Consider the following 17,352-nt stretch of genomic DNA (forward strand, 5'->3'; position numbering starts at 1 on the left):
GACGCCTCTTGATGACACTGCTTTTGGGCGGCATTTTGGCGGATGTTTGTCCGACGTCCAGTAAGTGGGCACAGATAGATGCCCCGTGGGCGCCGTGACAACCGCAGGCACTGCGTTGGGGACCACTGCTCTATCACAACCTGGAAAAACAGTTGCATACTTTGTATTTGGCCAACAAGGTGAAATTTGACTTGCACCATACATAATCTTGAAGGAAGGCTGGCATGGTAGAGAGGTCTTTGAGAGAGTGTACAAAGCTTCCAGGTCTGCTATGATAAAATTTCTCTTTCATATGTTTATGGTGACTATGAGAGGATCAAGTAAATGATCAAGCTACAAATTATCCAATAAGGATTTCCTCTGCAGGGGTAAAAGCACACAGTACCAAGACAATGCTGCCATGTGTGTAGTATGCCATATCTTTCAAATAGATCTGCAATATAACTGTTTTAGTTGTCAGTGCATTCCTCTTCTAAGTGCTTATGATGCTGATGCATCAGACCAAGCCAAAAGCAGCTTTTTGATGAAGGGCACTCTAGTCTTCCCTTGGTCTCTTTCAGTAAACATACTGGTATTTTTAAATATATTAAAATGTTCTTCTTCGAGTGATTGCTCCTATGCATTCCAATGTAGGTGTGCGCGCCGCGCCTGCACGGCTTCTCCGGAACATTTTTACCCTAGCAACTCCGGCGGGCCGGCTGGCGCCCCCTGGAGTGGCGCCGCCATGGCGCTGGTTATATACCCCAGCCGGCCCGTCCGCTCCTCAGTTCCTTCTTACCGCCCGTGACGGCCAGTTGGAACAGTGGAGTGTCCCTTACCTCCACAGCCCTAGCGTTACTCCATCTCTTGTTGTATATAGTTTGTTAGTTAGTTTAATAGTTGTATAGTATAGTTAGATAGGTATAGTAGTGTAAATAGGGAATTAGAGGGGTTAGCCCCTCTTCTTCCGCACCCGGTGCGGGCTTATGCCCGGGGCACCGGGATTCAAGCCCTGCGCGGCTTGCCAGCGGCACATGCCGGTGAGTGACCCGCACGACTCGTGCCTTCGCTGCCTGGGGGAGGGGCACAGAACAGACAAGTGCCCGATCTGCGTGGCCTTCAAGCCCTGGACGAGAAAGGAGCGGGACTCGCGCCTTAAGCAGTTGCTAATGGAGGCTTCGCTCCAGCCTCCGACGCCAAGTCCATCGGCGCCGAAGCCCTCCTCGGCAGGCAGCGCACCGGCAGCACCGAGCCGCACCGGGGCCAAGCCTCCTCGGCACCCGGCACCAAAGTCCCGGCACCATTCCCTCTCCCCAGGACGGAAGCACAAGGTGCCGAAGGCGGTCTCTTCCAAACATCCGCAGAGACCGCTAGCCCAGCCGCCTCCGACACAAACGGTACAGGCTGAGGCAGTGCACAAGCAGTGCACGGCGCCGTCGACTCCGGCGCCGCGAGGCCCGTCGAGTCCGGCACCACCCGGCTCCCCGGTACCCACCGAGGAGGAGCTGCGGATCCCGTCCACGCCTGAGGCGTTTGCGACGGCGAGGGAGCTGATCGAGCTCGCGGAGGCTCCAAGCCCCCGGCCCCCGGCTCCGCCGGTGCAGGCATTCAAGTCTGTGGGCAAACGGATGATGATGCGGCCTCCTTCCCCGGACAAGCGAGACGGACGCTCCAGGATTCGGTCTCGGTCCCGGTCCCACTCTCGGAGGCGGTCCCGATCCGGAGGTCGTTCAGCTTCGCGGCGCCACTCCCCATATCAGCACCGGTCGCAGTCCCGGCACTGCTCGCATTCGCGGCGCCGGTCGTACTCCCGGCAACGGTCCCGGTCACCGAGTTACCGGCACCGCAGGAGGTCTGGCTCCAGTGGCCGCTTTCGGCACCGAGTCTCCCGAAGCCGCTCCCGACGACGCCGATCGCCGTCGAGGTCGAGCTCCCGGCGCCGCCGGTCCAACTCACGGCACCGTCGGTCCAGCTCCCGGCACCGTCGATCCAGCTCCCGGTGCCGCTCCGCACGCAGGTCCCGCTCTCCGCTTAGGTCACATGATGACTGCCGCCGACCTTCGACGCCTGCTACACATCTGACGCAGGTTTCGGTTGGGCATTTGGGACCCGCCTCGGCTCCTCCCTGGCCCTCGCATGAACCCTCCATCGCTTCCCCTGAGAGCAGCGCAGTGGACTTCAGGGCGCCGTCTCAGGGTCGGGACCCTGGACCTCAACACTGGGGGTATTGGGTCCCTTGAGCCCAACACGAGCAAGGTCCTCCCCTACAGCCGAGGCAGACGCCTACGGGCCGTTCAGCGCCGGAGGCGACGGTTAGCAAGCGCCCCCCGTCTCCACAGGGACGGCCTGGCTCGCCACCAGGCCCGGCACCGGGGCCAGAGCCCGTGGCTTCTGACCGCCCAAGAGCGGACCAGGCATCCGAGGAGGTGCTGCCGGGCCGCTCCTCGTCCTCCTCGCCTGACGAGGCGGTGGCAGGAGCATCAACATCTGAACCCCCGCCTATTGACCTGAAGGCGCATCAGGACCTTCTCCGCCGTGTGGCGAAGTCCATGAACCTGCCTGTTGAGGAGGTCACGGAGGACGATGACCCTATAACGGACGTTGTGGGTTCTGACGCCCCAGTGCGTGTGGCATTACCCTTTATCCGCACTATCCAGCGGAACAATACAACAATCTGGCAGTCGCCCTCCTCAGTCCCCCCTACGGCGCGAGGGGTAGAGAGAAAATACTCTGTCCCACCCAAGGGGTACGAGTACTTCTATGTTCACCCCTCCCCGGACTCTCTAGTAGTCCAGTCGGTGAATGACCGGGAGAGGCATGGCCAGCCGGCCGCCGCACCGAAATCAAAGGAGTCGCGGCGCATGGACCTCTTGGGCCGAAAAGTTTATTCGGCGGGTGGCCTGCAGCTCCGCATAGCAAACCAGATGGCGCTCCTGTCCCGGTACACTTTCAACATCGTCGGGTGCCTGGGCAAATTTTCTGAGCTGACGCCACAAGACTCCCGCCGGGAATTCTCGGCGCTCCTGGAAGAGGGCAAGACGGCCTCCAGGACCCTAATTCGGGCAGCCTTGGACTCCGCTGATTCAGGAGCCAGAACAATGGCGTCCGGAATAACAATGCGGCGTATTGCCTGGCTGCAATCCTCCACCTTGGCGCCGGAGGTTCAATACACCCTCCAGGACCTCCCCTTTGAGACACAGGGTCTTTTTTCAGAAAAGACAGACACGAAAATTCAGACCCTGAAGGATGGGAGGGTTGCTATTCGTACTTTGGGAATGCATGCGCCGGCCACCCAGAGGCGATCGTTCCGGCAACAACCCTACCGACCCTTCCCACAGGCCAGGTCTCGGCCGTTTAATAATCGGCGAGCGGCCCCCTTCCGCCGCAGACCATCAGGGGGTCGGCGTAACCAGGCCCAAAACTCCTCCAAGGCCCCTCAAGGCCCAAAGCCGGCCTTTTGATGGGACGCCCGAGGACGGCCCACCACTCTCCACCCCCCGGATCCATCCCTTTTGTTTTCAAGTCGCCTTTCCCGCTTCCTCCAGGCGTGGCGTTCTATAACATCGGACAGCTGGGTCCTCAACACCGTCCAGCAGGGCTACCGCCTGCAGTTTATTTCGCCCCCTCCCTCCCACCCTCCTTCCCCGTCCCTCTTCAGGGACCCCTCTCACGAGCAAGTCCTCTTGCAAGAGGTCCAGACTCTGTTGAGCGTGGGTGCTATAGAAGAGGTGCCCCGCAGCAGGCGGGGCAGGGGATTCTATTCCAAATACTTTCTCATCCCCAAGGCGAAAGGAGGTCTTCGTCCCATCTTGGACCTCCGGCAGCTCAACAGACACCTGTGCAAGCTCAAGTTTCGCATGGTGACCCTGGGGACCATCATCCCTTCCTTGGATCCGGGAGACTGGTTTGCCGCCCTCGACATGAAGGATGCATACTTTCATGTGGCAATTTACCCCCCCACACACAGACGCTACCTGCGCTTCGTAGTCAACAAGGCGCACTACCAGTTTGCGGTTCTGCCCTTCGGCCTCTCCACCGCACCGAGGGTGTTCACCAAGGTTATGGCAGTCGTCGCCGCAGCCCTCCGCCGTCGTCGGATCCATGTGTACCCGTATCTCAACGACTGGCTGATTCGCGGCCGCTCCCAAGGGCTGGTAGCGGCTCAGGTGACCGAGATTCTGCATCTGTTCCGGTCTCTAGGCCTGCTTATCAACACCGAGAAGTCCAGCCTAACTCCAGCACGAAGAGTGGAGTTCATAGGAGCAGTGCTCGACTCCAATTTAGCCAGAGCCTGCCTCCCTCGTCTTCGGCACGAGACGATAGTCTCGCTCATACAGGCCCTACAGGCCTTCCCTTCAACGACGGTGCGATCCTGCCTGCGCCTGCTGGGGCACATGGCGGCATGCATGTTCGTGACCGCGAACGCAAGGCTGCGGCTTCGCCCGTTCCAGATGTGGCTGTCATCGGTGTACCGCCCCCACCGCGACAGCATGGACATGGTGGTTACGGTGACGAAGCCCACTCTCCAGTCGCTCACCTGGTGGCTGAATCCGGAGGTTGTCTGCGCAGGGGTTCCGTTCCGCCCTCCTCGCCCGTCGGTCACCCTGACCACAGACGCCTCGGCACTTGGCTGGGGTGCTCACATAGGCGACCGGCACACCAAGGGTCTCTGGTCGGCCCAGGAACTCTCCCTCCACATCAACGTCCGGGAGTTGAGAGCGATCCGCTTGGCGTGTCTCGCCTTTCAAGCCCACCTGCAGCACCGCTCTGTAGCGGTGTACACGGACAACACTACAGCAATGTTTTACGTAAACAAGTAGGGCGGAGCCCGATCCTCCCCGCTCTGCAGAGAAGCAATGCTCCTATGGGACCTTTGCGTGACCCACTCGATTCGCCTCGAAGCGTTTTTTCTGCCGGGGGTGCAGAACACGCTAGCAGACCATCTCAGCAGGTCGTTCGCCTCCCACGAGTGGTCCCTTCGCCCGGATGTGGCTTATACAATCTTCCGGAGGTGGGGGTTTCCCCAGATAGACCTGTTCGCCTCCAAGGTCAACAGGAAGTGCACCAAGTTCTGCTCGTACCAGGGTCGAGCTCCAGGCTCCCTCTCGGACGCGTTCCTCCTGATGTGGGCAGGTCCGCTCCTCTACGCGTTTCCCCCGTTTCCACTCGTACATCGCGTGTTACTCAAGCTTCGGAGGGACAGGGCCCGCGTAATACTCGTCGCTCCGGCCTGGCCAAGGCAGCACTGGTACACCCTGCTGCTCGAGCTGTCAGTTCGGGATCCCATTCCCCTTCCGTTGTGGCCGGACCTCATCACTCAGGACCTCGGCAGGCTTTGTCACCCGAACCTGCAGTCGCTGCATCTTACAGCTTGGTTCCTGAGTGGTTGACCGACGCAGAAAGGGGTTGTTCGTCGGCGGTGCAACAAGTCCTGCTCGAAAGTAGAAAGCCTTCCACGCGCTCTACCTACCTCGCAAAGTGGAAACGCTTCGCGCTCTGGTGCGACCAGCGAGGTCTTAACCCATTCTCGGTCCCTATCTCAACCATCCTCGACTACCTCTGGTACCTGAAAGGTCAAGGTCTGGCAATCTCTTCCTTGAAGGTGCACCTGGCGGCTTTGTCGGCCTTTCGGCCCGCCATCGGAGGTCGGTCCGTCTTCTCCCACCCGATGGTTGCCCGCTTCCTTAAAGGTCTAGACCGTCTGTACACGCCGGTACGTCCTCCTGCCCCGACCTGGGATTTGAACCTGTTGCTGGCCCAGATGATGAGACCGCCCTTCGAGCCCCTGGCTACGTGCTCTCTGCTTTATCTCACCTGGAAGACGGCTTTCCTCGTGGCAATTACATCCGCCAGACGAGTCTCTGAACTCCGCGCCCTGACGGCCGGGCCCCCGTATACTGTCTTCCATGCGGATAAGGTGCAGCTTCGACCGCACCCGGCCTTCCTCCCCAAGGTGGTGTCGGCCTTCCACCTCAACCAAGAGATCTTCCTCCCGGTCTTCTTCCCGAAGCCGCACGCCTCACTTCGTGAGCAGCAGCTCCACACCCTGGACGTCCGCAGGGCTCTCGCTTTCTACATCGACCGGATGAAGCCCTTCCGGCGTTCGACCCAGCTGTTTGTGGCAATCGCTGATCGCATGAAAGGCGAGCCAGTATCCTCGCAGCGCATTTCATCCTGGGTGACGTCATGTATACAGACGTGCTACGAGCTTGCTCGCGTCCCCCCATGCCGCCTCACCGCTCATTCCACCAGAGCGCACGCTTCTTCGGCCGCCTTCCTGGCCCATGTCCCCATCCAGGACATCTGTAGGGCGGCCACCTGGTCTTCGGTACACACCTTCGCTTCCCACTACACGTTGGTGCAGCAGTCTCGAGACGATGCAGCCTTTGGCTCAGCGGTCCTGCACTCGGCCACGTCTCACTCCGACCCCACCACCTAGGTAAGGCTTGGGAATCACCTACATTGGAATGCATAGGAGCAATCACTCGAAGAAGAAAAGACGGTTACTCACCGTAGTAACTGTTGTTCTTCGAGATGTGTTGCTCCTATCCATTCCAGACCCGCCCTCCTTCCCCACTGTCGGAGTAGCCGGCAAGAAGGAACTGAGGAGCGGACGGGCCGGCTGGGGTATATAACCAGCGCCATGGCGGCGCCACTCCAGGGGGCGCCAGCCGGCCCGCCGGAGTTGCTAGGGTAAAAATGTTCCGGAGAAGCCGTGCAGGCGCGGCGCGCACACCTACATTGGAATGGATAGGAGCAACACATCTCGAAGAACAACAGTTACTACGGTGAGTAACCGTCTTTTTCTGATACTTCATGGGGTCAGTCTGAGTTGGAAATTTTTGTACTCCCCATTGATGAGGGAAATTTCCTACTACTTGCTGCTTCCCATCAGTGCAGGAGTTGTGGATCAGCTAGTATGTACTTTGGAAGGGATAATAAATGAATAAGTTAAATTAATTGTACTTTTTTTCTTCACTATTGTTTTGTGTGTGTGTGTGTGTGTGTGCTTGTATTGCATGTTCCTTTGATGTATGTGTCGTTCCTGTCATTAAGAATAGGATAAATTCACTTGTCTCAGATTATTCTTACTAAGAGTTCTTTGGGAATGAGACTCCTTTTTTAATTATCTTTGGACTCCCCAGGCTTTAGAAAAGCCTAAAATTAAAAGGGAAATTTCAAACAAATATTTATTTTGCAACAGCTCTCTTCCTTCCTCTGGTACAGGTAACTACTGCTCATTCCGGAAAGATGACATTTTACACATATATTCTTTTAACAGACTTGGGCAACTTGCTACAATAGCTGGGATAGACCAATCTGATTTTGGTTTGTTGGGTCATCCCCAAATGAATTCTACTGTCAGCAAACCTGCTATTATACAAAAGGAGAAATCATATGAAGAAGAAAGACAAGAACAAACACAGAATAGCAAAGTAAGTGTGTGTGTGTGTGTGGCGGGGGAATCGGAAGTACAGTAACTCCTCACTTAACGTTGTCCCGATTTAACGTTGTTTTGTTGTTGCGTTGCTGATCTATTAGGGAACAGGCTAGTTTAAAGTTGTGCAATGCTCCCTTATAATGTTGTTTGGCAGCTGCCTGCTTTGTCCACTGTTTGCAGGATTCTCTGGAAGAGCAGCTCCTCCTTGTGGGGATTAGAACCAGGGGGGTCGGCAGTCCTCCATCAGCTCCCCTAAATTCCCTGTAAGGTATGTGGCTCGGCAGCTGCTAGCAGCAGTTCAAGTGGCCCTCCCCCTGCAGTGCTGTTCCTGACCTGCCCTCTGCCTTGGAGCTGCTCCCAGGAGCTTCCTGCTTGCTGGGGGAGGGTGGGAGAGGGGTGCTGATATCAGGGTGTTCCCCTGCTCCTGACCCCCTCCAGTCCCCGTGCACCGCTCCATACCCCGTCTCCACAAAGCGGAGGCAGGGCCGGCTCCAGGGTTTTTGCCACCCCAAACAGCAAAAAGGGGGAAAAAAAAAAAAAAAAGCTGTGATCGCGATCTGCAGCTCTACTGCCGCCGCTTCAGTCTTTGGCAGCAATTCAGCGGCTGGGCCTTCGCTCCGAGAGGGACTGAGGGATCCGTCGCTGAATTGCCACCGAAGACCCAGATGTGCTGCCCCTCACCGTTGGCCGCCCCAAGGAGCCGGCCCTGAGTGGAGGAGGGGGACAGGGCTCCGGAAGAAGCTGTTGCTTCCTGTCTGATCTGCTTAAAAGGGCAATATACTTGAAGTGGGGTCAGCGTACTTAAAGGGACAATGCACGTCTCTCGCGCTCTCTCACTCACCTTGCATGCACTCCCCGAACACTTTGGAAAGTCAGTGCATGTGCTGTAAGGAGGAGGGAGTGGTGCGCTCCAGCTGGATAGCATGGGCTCAGCATCATGTTCAGCTTTTTCAGGGAAGTATTTGCAGCTACTGCCCTGCATCTATTGTATTTCCTCCCTCCTGCCTCAGTCCATGCTGCCTTGTAGAGTGTGAGACTACATTAACAGCATATTAACCCTTGAGGGCTCAGCCGAGTGCTACTTCATCATTTAGCAGCAAGGCATTCCCTGAGAAATATTCCACCCTCTTACTCCACCACCTCAACCAAGCTTCACAATCATTCATTGCTGTGTACAATATTAAACTGTTTGTTTAAAACTTTTGAGACTGTTGGACTAAATGGAAGTGAATTCCAGAGTCAAGAGCCCTTCAATAAGAACACCCATTCTAAAAATGTGCCGATCTGGGGGCTGTCAGCTTGAGCGTTCCAGAGGATCTTAACTGCGAGGTTAAAAAATGAGTCGGTATCCAAAACCTTGTCTACCGCAGAAAAAAATTTGTTTTGTAACCCTCTAGCATGCTTGTAACACACTTTGCATCCACATTAAGAGTACTCCAAATGGTTTACAAGCATGCTACCAACTGCAGGACACTGTGGAATTATGAGGACTGGTCTATACTCTCTGACTAAATCAAATCAGTTTTAATATTAGTTAAGCTGAGTGAGCTTTAAAACTAGTTGGAGTGTTACTGTAGATGAGGATCTTCTTGCTAGAACTGTTTTAGTGACTGATTTAGTTGTGGTTCTGGCCTCTGGAACCTTGTCTATGCTGTCTGTAACTGATTTTAAAGCTGGTTTGAATCTTTTTTTTTTTTTTTAAACTTAACCCATTATAGGAAGGCCTGATTATTTTTCCTGCCCCTTCCTTCCCCCCCTCCTCTCCCCTCCCAGTTTAAATGTATGTTTGTTTTTATCTGAACATTTTCACCCTGGAGGGTGTTAGTGCCGATGTGAATGCAGACTAACTGAAGGGTTCATCTAATCTTTCCACTGCTGTCCACAGTACACCAGTGGCTTCAGAAAATCTCCCACCATGCACTGCTACTGGGAGCTAGAGATTATTATTTGTATTACCATGGCAATAAGTAGCCTCGTCATGGACCAGGACATGATTTTGCTAGGGGCTGTACAAACACAGAACAGATTGTGGGATAGGTACTAAGAAAGCATTGCAGTTTAAATAATTTCGGACAACACTAGTGTGGACACAAGGCAAGCCTGTTATGGTTCTTAAATAATTCTGCATGACTAGTTTGGCTTTATTAACTCTAATGTGCTTTAACTGGTTCAGTGCAACTGGTTCAATTTTAAGGTGTAGACAAGCTCCAAAATAAATGGAGCAAGCAAAACTGTTGCAATATGCCTGTTTCTTCTACATTAGTTTTCCCCAACCACTCTCAGTATCACTCTCCTTCCTAAACTACTTTTTCCAGAATGTTCAAAGGATGTTCTAAAAATGAACCCTCATCCAATTTCATTACGTATGTATTTTACAAAGATGACTGTGTAATAGTACAGTAAATTAAATTAGTGGCTTCCTGGCTTCATTAAGAAATTTGATTTTATTTTGAATCTTTTGCTTCAGAATGTTGGTGGAGACATCAAAGTTTCGCTTCCTGGCTTCATCCATTCTCAGGTCCTTGTGAATAATACCTGTGCCATTCCCAGAGAAATACAAGAATTTCAGGTCACTGTTCAGCAGCAGCAAGGTTTATTGGGAGAAACCGAAGCTCAAATGGATAATCAAAGAAAGGAAGAGGAAACATCCAAAAATAGCAGGCCATCATCCTCTGAGGAGAGTGTCAAATTAAGCGAACAGACAAAAGGACATTCTTTGAAGCAATCAGCTACTAGTCAGTGTTCATTCTCTGATTCCAATGTAAATCTGAAGAGTCAGGGTAGCAAAAAATTCAGTGCCACTTCTAGTGAAGACAGCCAAAGCGGTTCCTCAAAAAAACACATCAACAGAACAAATGAAACTGGAATTGTAAATGTTGCAGTCCGAGGAGATCAAAGTAAACACCAAACAGCAGATCATTCTAGAAATGACACAGAAGGATTTGATTCTGAAATACAAGAAAGTATCCATTCCATGAAAAGCATTTGAAATTAGTCTAAAAAGAAAGTTCACATTGTTTTCCACATGTGTAGAATAAAAAATGTCCATAGTTTCTTTTTGAGAGAAATGTATGCTTTGAAAAATTTGTAAAACTTTTCACACTCTTGACTGTTTCTGTTTCATATAACCGTAATCTTTTCTCATTACACAGTTTTTAGCAAAACCAAATGAAACATCATCAGAATGGTACCCTTCAATGTTGTCTGAGTTTAGAAAGGCTCTGATATGATGCAGAGGGGTGTTTGATTTGCTGTGCCGTACAAGTGAATATAGATTTATTAAATAGTAAAGTTTTAAGCAAATAAAATGAATGAGACAGTACTAATTATGATTTGCATTTTTAGTTGATCATATTTCAAACCATTGTTTAGTTGTAATTGCATATCCATTGGTGCCTAAGACACTATGGTATATTCTCCCTTCATTGTTTATGCATAGCTCCCATTATTATTGGGAAAATCAAGGGTGAGTCTAAACCCCTTGCTAGTTAATACTGTTTATTAAAGTATGTTCTTGGTTCATAATTATAGACACAATAGTGGTTTTGTATCTTTTTGGCAGTAACACGTGAATTGAAATTACAGTAATTCTATTTAAGTGATTTGTTTTCTTCTTTTTTATTATTATAGAACGTAAGCCATAACTCTTACTGGCTCAATTGAAAATTTCAAGCATTTTTGTTGTTTTCAGACAGTGGAGTGTATCTCTATTTAATCAGCCTATATTAGGTATGGTGATTCTGTTTTTGTATTAAGACAGTTATTGATTGCATTCAATCACTAGCATGTCCCACTTGAAATTTTAGTTTCTGAGATGGTGAAACCAATTTGATTTGGCTTTATAGAGATGGCTAAGAGGTTTAGTATTGGGATCATTTCCTGCTTGCTGGTTCAAGACTAGCTAGTGAAGTCATTACCATCAAATGGCTGTTAAATGGTCTTTTAAAATGAATTAATTGTGTTGGTCCAGTTCTTAGTGGACAAGTGCCCTTATCACAAAAATTCATATTCTATCTAATGTGTCCTCTTGTTAGTAATCTTAGCAGTGATGCCAATGACAGAATGAACATAGAGCCTGAAAAATCAGATTTTGATGCTGCTGAGAGTAACAAATATACCTAGGAAGTTAGAACTACCTCCTTGCCCTAGAGCGGGGTGGCCAACCTGATCCTGAGAGGGAGCCAGAATTTACCAGTGTACATTTCCAAAGAGCCATAGTAATACGTCAGCAGTCCCCCTATCAGTACCCCCTTTCCCGCTCCCAGAGCCTCCCACTCACCGGGGTGCGCACTGCTCAAACCCTGGAGTGGGGGCAGGGCCTCTGGCAGAGCCAGGGTTTGAGCAGTGCGCACCCCCCAGCACAGTGGAAAGTTGGTGCCTGTAGCTCCAGCCCCAGAGTCGGTGCCTATACAAGGAGCCACATATTAAATTCTGAAGAGCCACATGTTGGCCACCCCTGCCCTAGAGGACCCTCCAGAACAGCATTGAGGCACTCTGGTTTGGGCAGTGGGGAATCCTTTCAGTCCATTTAATGAAGAAATATGAAATTTCAGTGATTATGAAAGATTGACAGCCCTAGAGATTGAAGTTTCTTGAATTTAAAACAACAACAAAATTGAACTTTTTTTCCAGCAAAATTGTTTAACCTTATCATATGGGGAATTGCTTCTAGTGGAAAATGTTATCCCACACAAATGGAAAAATATTGAAAGAATATGGAAGTCTGGATGAAACTTTGTTTCCTTTCATAGCAGAAGTCATGAGCTGGGTCAACTAATGGCTAGAAATAAGATACTTCTTTGTAAGCCAGGAAAATTTCTTATTTTCAGTGAAAAACCCATTCTGTATCTTGTGGGTGATATCTAGCTTTCTAGTTAGTGATAAACATGTAGTATGTTGTTGAAGCAATGGTTTCCTTAAAATTTTTTAGTTTTTAAACTATCTGTAGCAATTAACCTTAAACTTCTAATTTGTACCCTCTGAGTATGAAACATATAAAACAAAATTACTAATTCAAGATTTTGTTCTAGGCTTAAGTCGCCTGCATAATATTGAAATGAACAGTTTTATTTTATTTGAATTTCTGCAGATACTGAAGGAACTGAAAAAAGTCTACTTGATCTCTCTCTTTCTCTGGTCTTTCCTCTTGAATTATTTCTGCCTAATATTCTTGATAGATTTGTGGGAGATGAATCCAAAAGAATACGTTAAATAGAAACATTATGTAAATATTTTTAAAATAAAGTTTGTAAAGAATAAAGCATTCTCGTCCTTTTGTCATGAGGTTTCTAGTGGAAAAAGTGTAGGCTTGTGAATATTAGAAAGGACCCCTCTGAGATCATCTAGCTATTCTATCTTTAGGGGACTCTTGTACACGTAATGAACAGCAACTGCTTTATAACCAGAACCATCTGTAATATGTCCTCCTAAAGAGCGAATATGAGGGACTCAAGACCACTGCTAACTGAAAAAAGTGAAGTGTCCAAAATATTGTTTTTCATTACTGTGTTCAGTTATCGAGAAAAAGGAATAATGGCTATAATGAAGAGAGATCTAGACAACATACATGTGTTGAAGTGTGGCTTTTTTCAAGGTTGTAAAGCAAGCAATTATTTTCAAAAGTTGGCAATTTTTCTGTGGAAAATTGAACTTTATTTTTTTTAAACAATGCATGCATCTGATAGCTCAGCTGTTCATATTTTTAAAAGAATTCACTCTAGAGGAGTTGGAAGTGATGCTGTTAGTCCCCCAAAGCCATATGGATTAGTGGATTATGCACGGGGCTAGGAGAAAGGAGGTACTAAAATCTATTTCCAGCTTGTCACTAACTTTGCTTATTCCTGCACATTTAAATAGCACCTTTACAGTCATCATTTAATTATGTAGTAGGTTGATACATTTACCCTGATTTCACTGATGGGGAAAACTGATTATCAGAGGTTATGGAAAAGGTCATAGAACAAGGTTTAGCATCACAAGTTAATGTCTAATCTGCTAGATCACCATGGCTTTCAAGCAAATGACATTACCTGTTGGTGTTGACAGGGGCAAGTGATTGTATCAACACAGGATGAATAATAATGAAATGTCAACAAGACTGTAGTGTGAAGAAAGCAGCTGGTGCTTGATGTATGGATTAAAACCTTTACAGAAGAATTGGGCTATACTTGGCTTCTGTAAGCAGTCACATTTCCCTAAGAAAGTCATGCACAAGGTTATGGTTAAAGGGAGACAGATGATATCTTTGAGTGACAGCAGGTTCTTAAACATGCTTTGTAGCAGGTAAGCAGCAGTATATGACAAACCTGTATAATAGTTTTATCAGATAGTTTAGATGCTGAATAATACTTAGATACAGAAAATTAACAATTTGAAAATATCTAATAATTTCATACTGATGTTTCTACTTTAGTTAATCAAAAGTGACCTGATTTATTGAAGATAAACTCATGTCATTGAAGATGATGTGATCCTGTTTCTCTGGCATACACCAGGTAGAGTGGTATGAGAGACATTGTGGTAACTGGGTAAAGAGAAGCTACATGCTTGCTTCCAAGAGATGCCACAACTTTTGGCATACAGAGAGTACTGGGGACAAAATGAGCATCAGGTAACAGGATGTGGCACTAGCTGTGTCTCAGTTACATTTATTATTTTCTTTCAATTCAGAGCAATAAAATACTCTTGAATAAACTATCTGCACCTTGCCAATTATTCAAAATACAAAAACAAACACAACACAAATGTCAGTCAGCTTGCTCCATCTGAACAGGTCTAAATACCAATACCACCTAGTACGGAGGGAGAACTGAAATTCTCAAAGGCCAGCTGAAACAAATGAGTCCTTCACCATGTCCTGAAAGTCAGCAGATGTAGGCTATACAGTAACTCCTCGCTTCATGTTGTAATGTTCCTGAAAAATGCGACCTTAAGTGAAACGATGTTAAGGGAATCCAATTTCCCCATAAGAATTAATATAAATAGTGGAGCTTAGGTTCCAGGGAAAATTGGTTTTGCCAGAGAAAAGGCATTATATACATTTTAAACAAGCAATTTAATACAGGTATAAGGTTTTTTTAAAACAATTTTAAAGAAACAATTTAATACTACAATCATCACTACTGAGTATGAAGCTTGGTTGAGGTGGTGGAGTCAGAGAGTAGAAGAGAATGGATTGTCCGGCTGCTCCTTTTGCTGTTCTTGCAAGCACAGGCACTGACTTTGCGGGAGGTAGGGGGCTCAACCCTCAGCCCATCCACTCCACCCCTTCCTCCAATCCCCCACCCTTGACCCACCTCTTCTCCCCTTGAACCTCCTCCCCCTTCACTTCATGCACTGCATCCTCGCTCCTCCTCTCTCCCTCCCTCCCCTCTGAATGCTGCAAGCCAGCTGATTGCCCCAGCAGGAGGCGGGGGGAGGAGGGGAAAGGCGCTGATCCATGGGGTCTGCCAGTGAATGGGAGGTGCTTGGGGGAGAGGGCACGTAGGGAGGCTGCCAGTGTAATAGTGGAGCAACGTAATGTAGGCATGGCCCAATATCTAAACAAATACTTTACTTCAGTCTTTAATTAGGCTAATAAAGAGCTTAGGGATAATGGTAGGATGCCAAATGGGAATGAGGATATGGAGGTAGATATTACCACATCTGAGGTAGAAGCCAAACTTGAACAGTTTAATGGGACTAAACTGGGGGGGCCCAGATAATCTTCATCCAAGAATATTAAAGGAACTGGCACATGAAATTGCAAACCCATTAGCAAGAATTTTTAATGAATCAGTAAACTCAGGGGTTGTATCGTATGACTGGAGAATTGTTTACATAGTTCCTATTTTTAAGAAAGGGAAAAAAAGGTGATCCAAGTAACTATAGGCCTGTTAGTTTGACATCTGTAGTATGCAAGGTCTTGGAAAAAATTTTGAAGGACAAAGTAGTTAAGGACATTGATTGAGGTCAATGGTAATTGGGACAAAATACAACATGGTTTTACAAAAGATAGATTGTGCCAAACCAACCTGATCTCCTTTGAGAAGGTAACAGATTTTTTAGACAAAGGAAACGCAGTGGATCTTCCTGGACCCTGCTGTACACTGGGCATGTGGCTCTTGGGGAGAGCCAGCACTGTAGGAGGGGCCTGATAATTATTCCTGTCCCCAAACTTTTCACAGGATGTGATCATTGTGGAAGATATCTCGCTGCTGAGGGTGAGCAGGGAATCCAGGGAGGATCTTCTCCAAGACTGCGGCTTCCGCCCTGGCCCCTATGCGACTCGCTTGTATGCAGCAATGGTCCCTCCCTTCCCCCTCCCCATGACAGCACAGTGGTGCAGGAAAATTACTGTTAATGGGGCAAGAAACAAAGCAGTTCTGCCGAAGAACCTGTGGCAGTGGATTGCCCAGTGTCTCCACGAGTTTCCTGGAGATCTCGGAGGGAGATTCCCATGAAGTGAGGGAGTCTATCAACAGCCTGTTCTGCCGCTCAGACTAGGCATGTGGGGGTACGTGCATCAGACAGAGACAAGCCTGCTTTCTGCAACCCTCCTGCCCCCAACAACTCGCTTCAGTGATTCCCAAAATCGGATCCACTTACCAGGGTCATCCTCTCCTCTTTGCGCTTTGCTATGACTGGCTAGCCTCCTCTGGGGTGGAAAAGAGCCCCTGGCTGCATGCATCTCTGACCTCTGAGTCATCCTTTGCCTCTGGGTCCCCCTCTCCCTCCACATTGTCGTTCAAGATTTCCTCCTCCTGGCTCAGTCCACTCTCGATTGGCACGTGAGCCACTGAAGTATCCACAGTTGTCTTCACGGTGGAGGTGGGGTCGCCACCGAGTATCGCATTCAGCTCTTTGTAGAACTGGCAGCTCATGGGTGCAGCACCGGAGTGGCTGTTTGCCTCCCGCACTTTGTGGTAGGCATTCCGCAGCTCCTTCACTTTTACCCTACACTTCAATGTGTCCTGGTTATGGCCCCTTTCTGTCATGTGCCATGAAATCCGTCCTTAGGTATCATAATTCCGATGGCTGGAGCGCAGCTGTGACTGCACTCACAGGCACCAACTTTCCTTGGCAACAGTGGGTGCTCGCACCTCTCTGCCCCCTCCCTGCCCCTATTGGACTCCTCCCCAAATCCCCGCTCTGGCCCCGCCTCTTCCCCGAGCATGCTGCGTTCCTCCTCCTCCTATTCCCTCCCACCGCTTGCTGCACTAAACAACTGTTTCGCAACAAAAGCACTGGGAGGGAAGGGGGAGAAGCATGGCTCGGCGGCGTGCTCAGGGGAGGAGGTGGAGATGAGCTGGGGCGGGGCAGGGAGCTGCGATGGGTGCAGAGCACCCACCAATTTTCCCCTGTGGGTGCTCTATGACTGCACTGCCTCCTTTCCCCAAATGCTGATGAGGTCCAGCAGCTCGGCATTGCTCCAAGTGGGGGATCACCTGGTACGTAGATCAGGCATGGCCACCTGGAAAGATGCGCTGAGACCACTGCACGCATCACTGAGCAAAGAGGAAGGGAACTTTCAAAATTCCAAAGAAATGTACAGGTGGGTTGAGGGTTGGTCACCTGAGGGCAGGGCAGTAGAGTTCAAACCGATGACCAGAGAGGTGAGAACAGGCATTGTGAGACACCTCCTTGGAGGCCAATTGCAATGCTGTGATCGATCATGGTGCTGTAGCCCAAGCACAGAAAGCTCTATGCCGCTCATTGGGGTGGGTTTTTTAGAGCGCTACAACTGCGCAGTTTCTGCACACCAAGTGGCTTGGTAGTGTGTACACCTTGGGAGTTACAGCGTAGAAAGCTGCTTTACTGTGCAGAAATTTGGCAGTGTAGACAGGGCCTTACTTTAAACCTTCCCAATAGCATTTTGTCCCATTGGGCAAAATAGCATAAAACCTCTGTCCAAATATTACAAGATCTAAATTCTGTTGCTAAATGTGCTATTA

The 17,352-nt window shown here is 49.4% G+C and overlaps 1 protein-coding gene across 6 annotated transcripts in view; it reads left to right on the forward strand.

Annotated features, from left to right (window-relative positions):
* CEP78 (centrosomal protein 78) overlaps positions 1-11,746 on the forward strand; it is a 59,550-nt gene extending 47,804 nt beyond the window's left edge. For all 6 annotated transcript variants that reach the window (XM_045021644.1, XM_045021640.1, XM_045021643.1 and 3 more), the window contains 2 exons: positions 7,262-7,415; positions 9,888-11,746. In XM_045021644.1, coding sequence (XP_044877579.1) covers positions 7,262-7,415; positions 9,888-10,409 — 676 coding nt within the window. In that variant the 3' untranslated portion in view covers positions 10,410-11,746. The remainder of the gene's footprint in view (positions 1-7,261; positions 7,416-9,887) is intronic.
* The last annotated feature ends 5,606 nt before the right edge of the window (positions 11,747-17,352 follow it).

The sequence above is a fragment of the Mauremys mutica genome, chromosome 6 (genome assembly GCF_020497125.1).
Source record: "Mauremys mutica isolate MM-2020 ecotype Southern chromosome 6, ASM2049712v1, whole genome shotgun sequence".
Taxonomy (NCBI): Eukaryota; Metazoa; Chordata; order Testudines; family Geoemydidae; genus Mauremys; species Mauremys mutica.